This window comes from Anarhichas minor, unplaced genomic scaffold (assembly GCF_050575085.1).
Source record: "Anarhichas minor isolate MPS153535 unplaced genomic scaffold, ASM5057508v1 ptg000071l, whole genome shotgun sequence".
NCBI lineage: Eukaryota > Metazoa > Chordata > Actinopteri > Perciformes > Anarhichadidae > Anarhichas > Anarhichas minor.
In genome coordinates, this window is record NW_027466517.1 from 2,914,059 (window position 1) to 2,920,000 (window position 5,942).

General features: G+C 39.9%; 1 protein-coding gene across 1 annotated transcript in view; it reads left to right on the forward strand.

The window, feature by feature from the left end:
* The first annotated feature begins 2,161 nt into the window (after positions 1-2,161).
* The window catches only part of rad54l (RAD54 like), a 12,897-nt gene continuing 9,116 nt past the window's right edge, over positions 2,162-5,942 (forward strand). Inside the window, 10 exon segments of the mRNA XM_076079344.1 lie at positions 2,162-2,227; positions 2,345-2,428; positions 2,876-2,986; positions 3,088-3,148; positions 3,240-3,375; positions 3,519-3,588; positions 3,987-4,275; positions 5,248-5,372; positions 5,451-5,601; positions 5,714-5,840. Of these exon segments, the coding sequence (XP_075935459.1) occupies positions 2,162-2,227; positions 2,345-2,428; positions 2,876-2,986; positions 3,088-3,148; positions 3,240-3,375; positions 3,519-3,588; positions 3,987-4,275; positions 5,248-5,372; positions 5,451-5,601; positions 5,714-5,840 (1,220 nt within the window).

The following is a 5,942-nucleotide window of genomic DNA, read 5'->3' on the forward strand; positions in this document are numbered from 1 at the left end:
TGTAGTAGTCTTTGCCTTGTTAAATTATATAAAGTAGTGCAGTTTCCAGCCAGCAGATAATGCAAATGTACCATTTCACGTCCAGCACTCAGTATTTGAAAAGGTAGTAAAGAAGTTATTATTTTACGGCCTCACCACATCTACGTCGACTAGACGTCAATAATATATTTTAAAACTTCTTACAATAATAATTGCTTACAATGCCAGAGAAGTTACAAGAGTTTCAGTTTGAGCTGTGGAAAAAGTTAAATTTCTTGAGAAAATGCTTTGCAGGGTAAAACATTTCAAGGGTGACCTCTCTAATCTATTCCTAGTATAATAAATGTGTGGCAATGACCAAACTTTTTTTTCCAAGGGATATTCTTAGCATAGTTGCTGCAATATATAATGACATAAGGCTTTGTGACAACACACATAAAACAAGCGAATAGCTCTGTTATAATTCTTACATGATGGTGAGAAAGAATTTTCCATAAGGGCAGTATTAACCAAAGAAACATCGATTTGACATGAAAAAAGCCACAGAACCATTAGGAATAGCCCCCATTACCAGAGTAAATGTCTTAACTGTAACAGGAAAAGTTGAAATGAAAAATGAATTCATCATACAGTAGTTCATTAGACTCATTAGTTCAGTGCCCATTGAAGACATTCAGAATGGGCCGAATGCTCGGCCTGTGGTGTTGCGGCTTGCAGCTTTCTGGAGAACGGTTCGTAGAAACAACTTCACACTCAACACTGCACTTCCTTGGGTCCTCAGCGTTAGACCTGCCGTGACATAGTTGAGTCTCACACCCAAGTCGCAGCTAATCACAGTCAGAAACACCAATAAAATACATTTTGGTCCATTACTGTTGGGCTTGTAGGCAACTGCCTGTGGCCCCTAACTAAAAGGGCCCCAAACAGCGATAGATTAAATATGTTTAGATGTGAAAATATGATATAATTAGTGCTGGGCAAGTTAACGTGTTATTATCTCGTTAACGCATTCATTAATTAACGCAGACAATTATTTTATCGCGGGTTAACGCAGTTTATATTTTTATTATTAAGCGGACATCTGTTGTGTGGCGTCTCTTCCGTCTCTTCCTGTTTCCTTCACCTACATTCCCCTGGGTCCTAAGTCCCTCAAAGTACATCTTCTTATCACCCTCTATGTACCAACGTACATTTATAACAAATACCACACATATTACGGTACTCAGCGTTGCATATGTGTCTGACATAAAACCTGAAGTGTTTTTGTTTGGAATATGTATAATAAGCATATAATTTAGTTATCGCTACTGAGAATTTAACAAACAAAAAAAAAAAACACCGGCTGAATATCAGAATCATTATAACTGTATTATAACTGCTGTGTAAAGGGAATACTGCTGTTAAAAAGAACCTTATTTGTTTAAAGTGTTTGCAAACCAAATGTTATTGCACTTTTGTTCATATAGCAGTACTTTTAAAATAAAAATGCGCAATACACTACTTTTGAATTCATTATTGAATTTTGCGCATAACAATGCGATTAATCGCGATTAATAATTAAAACAGTAGTGCATTCCTGTAATGCATCAGAAGGAATGCAAACAGGAGCAACAAAACAATCTTAACATTAAAAATTCAACATCAGGGAAAGTCCATCAGCTTTGACTATGTTTGAGTCATGTCATGTCATGTTGCCAACTTGTCCTACATGCCTATTGTGGCTGTGTACAGTTATGAATGTGAAAATGAACAGATTCATATTGCAGCGGCTGATCTTATTCATTATATAGTTATTCGATTTCGGTCAAAACCAGAACTCTCGCACACCGGCACCCTACAGTAATGACGTAGTAGTGTTTTTGGCCTTTCAGGCTTGCCGTAATGTTGTGCAACAACATTTAGCGCGAAGTTTAATACCAACCGGAATAAAGCTAAACCGAGGGGAAAACTGCAGTTGGTTGCATGCCAAACTAATGCTATTATACATCTTCTAGGGGACTAACATCCCCCTAGTTGCCTATGTCATATCGCTGGTAATACTTATCTGTTAGGTCAGTTAGTGCTTTTATAAAGTAAGAGCAAAAAAAGGAGACTGACACTGACATGAGCGACTTTGCTTTGAAAGCAGGCAGAGCATCTAGCGTTAGCTGTTTCTGGGTAACTAGGGGTAAGTTAGCTTTAAATGCTAGCAACACGGGCAGGTGAGGAGTATCGACATAACAGCTACGCCTAGGAAACAAGGAACATGGTAAGGAAGCCGAATTAGTGTTATGTTTTTCCATTATGCTTCAGACTGCATTCGGGTGTTTACTACCAACTTGAAACTATTTATTTTAATGCTTATCGTTTAAAATCACAATCCCAGAGGAGGAGTCTTGCACCCAGTCAGGTTGCCAAACGGAAGCAACCAGGAGATTCCTGTGAAGATGATGACTGGACATGTAGAACTGTGAGTAAATTAGCATGACCAATAAGTTAACGTTGTACATTAGCTTCATTCAAAGCTGTTACATTCAGAGTTGACTGCAAATCTCTCTCATTGTTGCGTCCTTATATGATGAGACCAGTAGCCAAAGTCTGTTAATACATTTGGACGTTTAGCGTTAAATGCTTTCTTACATATTGGCATATGCACAGACATATTCATATATCAACATATTTGCCATTAGTTTCTTCAATGAAAGCTTTAACATAACGGCCTATCATGTGTGTCATTTATGGATAAGCGAGGCACAAACGCATAGATGCTTTGCTGAGAATGGTAGATGTTTTTCTTTCTTCACAATATCAAGCTATGAGGGAAAATGGTCACGATTCAATGAGTGAAAAACCATAAATAATGATGGGCTACATCGGTGCTGTTGGAATTAAAAAGTGTGTAATGCTTTCTTTACAGGAGAAAAAAAGAAAAGGTGGTAATGAGAGCAGAGAAAGCCATATTTCTCCCTTCAGAAAGCCTCTAACACAGCTGAACAAGCTGCCCCCGTGTGTGGATGGTGACAAACATGTAAGCGTTGTTGAGCACTATCAAACTACATCTTGTGTGTGTGAATAGTTACAAATTTGATGCCACGACGTGGCTCACTTGTTTTAAAATCCTTTCTACAGGAGGCGTTTATTCGCAGTATTCTCGCCAAGCCATTCAAAATTCCTATTTCTAATTACACAGGTAACAATTTTCTTGTTACATGCTTCTCTTTCATGTTTAGTACAATGGGTAAAGAATTACTGAAAGTGTACTCTTGATTAATTGCCCACAGGCGCACTGGGAATCAGGGCACTCGGTCTAAAGCGTGCCGGTGTGAGGAAAGCACTTCACGATCCCTTCGCAGAAGACGCTTTGGTCCTTTATGAGCCCCCGACTCTGAGCGCTCACGATCTGATCAAAGCTGAGAAGTAAGTCCTCTTAAATGATCAATTCTGATCAGATATATGGATTTGTAGACATAAACTTTTACACTTTATAGCCTTCACTGGCATTGCTGTATATCAGTTCTTGTAATAAAATGAAACGTGTCACCTTTCTTTGTCCTGTCCAGAGAGAAATTACCAGTCCATGTTGTTGTGGATCCAGTTTTAGGAAAAGTGCTCAGACCCCATCAGAGAGAGGTAAAGATTCTTTCTTTCTAAACTTTTACTGACCCAACTGAAAAATAAAATGATATTAAAAGATATATTGCATTCATCATAATAGTGTTAAATAGTAGAAACGTGGAATCCTACATTATTGAAGCGGCCTCATATTGCTTCTCTTCATAAACTTAAAAATGGAATGAGAAGTAATATAGTTCTTGATCTTGGAAGCAGTATATTGACGAAACAAACTAAAGTAAAGCTTTTTCTGGAGCCTTCAATCAGTTGTCATTATCTTCATCTGTGAGGTGGACCACAAGATGCAGTTGAAAGCTCCAGAAAAAGCAAGTTAAAAAGTTATTTTTTAACCACAAATTAAAAAATAAATATATTTATATATTAGATACAAAATGGATGTCTTTTTATCTCTTGAGGGGGTGAAGTTCCTGTGGGAGTGTGTGACCGGAAGACGCATCTCTGATTCGTACGGCTGCATCATGGCCGATGAGATGGGCCTAGGGAAGACCTTGCAGTGCATCGCCCTCATGTGGACCCTGCTGCGCCAAAGCCCAGATGCTAAGCCGGAGATAGACAAGGCCATCGTGGTTTCCCCTTCCAGTCTGGTTCGCAACTGGTACAATGAAGTAGGAAAGTGGCTGGGAGGACGCGTCTCACCTGTGGCCATCGACGGAGGTTCAAAGGATGAGATCGATAGACAGCTAGGTGCAGTTTGCCTCTCCCCTCCGTGTCATTACGAGTATCCACAGCAGAGTTTGTGGACCACAGACTCCTGCTTTTTTCAAGTTTTTACGAGCCAAACCGGAATAATTCAAACATCACACTGCCATTCTTTAGGATAATTGCATCATCCCCTATTGAGGCCATCATCCATGTCACCTGTATTGTCTCCCTTCTTTGCTTTACACATTGTAGCGCCATCTTGTGGCTGAATCAATGCAAAGCAAAACCAGCCAAAAGAACAAATCAGAGGGATTTAGCAATGCTGCACAATGCAAGCATAACATTTTTCTTTCTTTTTACATTTAACATTTAGGCACCCTGGAGGCTTCGGGGGTTAGAGCACCAACCATGAACCTCAACCTCTGTTGCATGTCTCCACCCCTGGCTCTCTCTCTCTCCACTATTTTACTGTCACTTCTCTGCTGTGTCTTTCTAATAAGCATCACATGTCCAAACACAACTCCAAATGTATGATGATGTTGCTCTGTGTCTGCTTACACAGAACAACCTAATGCAGAGTTTACACAGTATTTCAGATGTTGTGTTCTCAGCTCGTCCTGCTGGCCCCAAGTGGCCAAAAACTGAATTAATGCAGCTTTAAAGCTGGATAGATTCCAAAGTCATAGAATGAATGTATGATTGTTCGCATCAATCGAAAATTACATCTCCATATTACTTTCTTAAGATTTTTCCGCTATCTCAAGTAATTGTAACTAATGGTACTATTGCAGCGTGTCATTTACATTTTGGCCAAGTGTCCTCTAGAATTACAAAAATATACCACCAAACCTCAACTTATGGCTGGAAATGGAGGGTACTTTGACAATCTCTGGTTTTAATAGTGTTGATTGGTTTCCAGGTAAACGTTCCTTCAACGTAAAATACATCCTTTGGAAAATATTGGAGTTTATTAATTGTCTGCTTATTATTTGTTTGTATATCTTTGGTTTTTAGTGAACTTCATGTCTCAGCATGGTTTGAGGATACCAACCCCGATCCTGATCATCTCATACGAGACGTTTCGGCTGCACGCCGGGGTTCTGCACAAGGGCAAGGTCGGACTGGTCATCTGCGATGAGGTACTTCATCTCATCCTTTGTACCCCAGAATTGTCGAGGACCGTTGACAAGGTGATGTAATAGTTGTGCATGCTCTAGGGTCATCGGCTGAAGAACTCTGACAACCAGACATACCAGGCCCTAAATGCCATGAGTGCCCAGAGGAGAGTGCTGATATCAGGCACTCCCATCCAGAACGACCTCCTGGAGTACTTCAGCCTGGTCCACTTTGTTAATGCTGGGATCCTTGGTAAGTAGCTCCACGCACAAAATGGCTAAACCATATTTGGATTATATCTGCCGTTTTTCCTGATCCCCCTCCATTTGTTTTTTTTATTTGTTTTTTCTTCCCTGGATGGCAGGTACAGCCCAGGAGTTTAAAAAGCGGTTTGAGCTTCCCATCCTCAAGGGTCGAGATGCAGCTGCTAGTGATAAAGACAGAGAGACCGGAGAGGGCAAACTCAAGGAGCTGATCAGCATCGTTAACAGGTGAGCTCAAAGCACGTATGTTTTATTCTACTTCATTTTCTAGAATAAAGCAGCTTTCGTTATCTTTGCTTTGTCTTTCATCAAGTTATTTTATATATATAT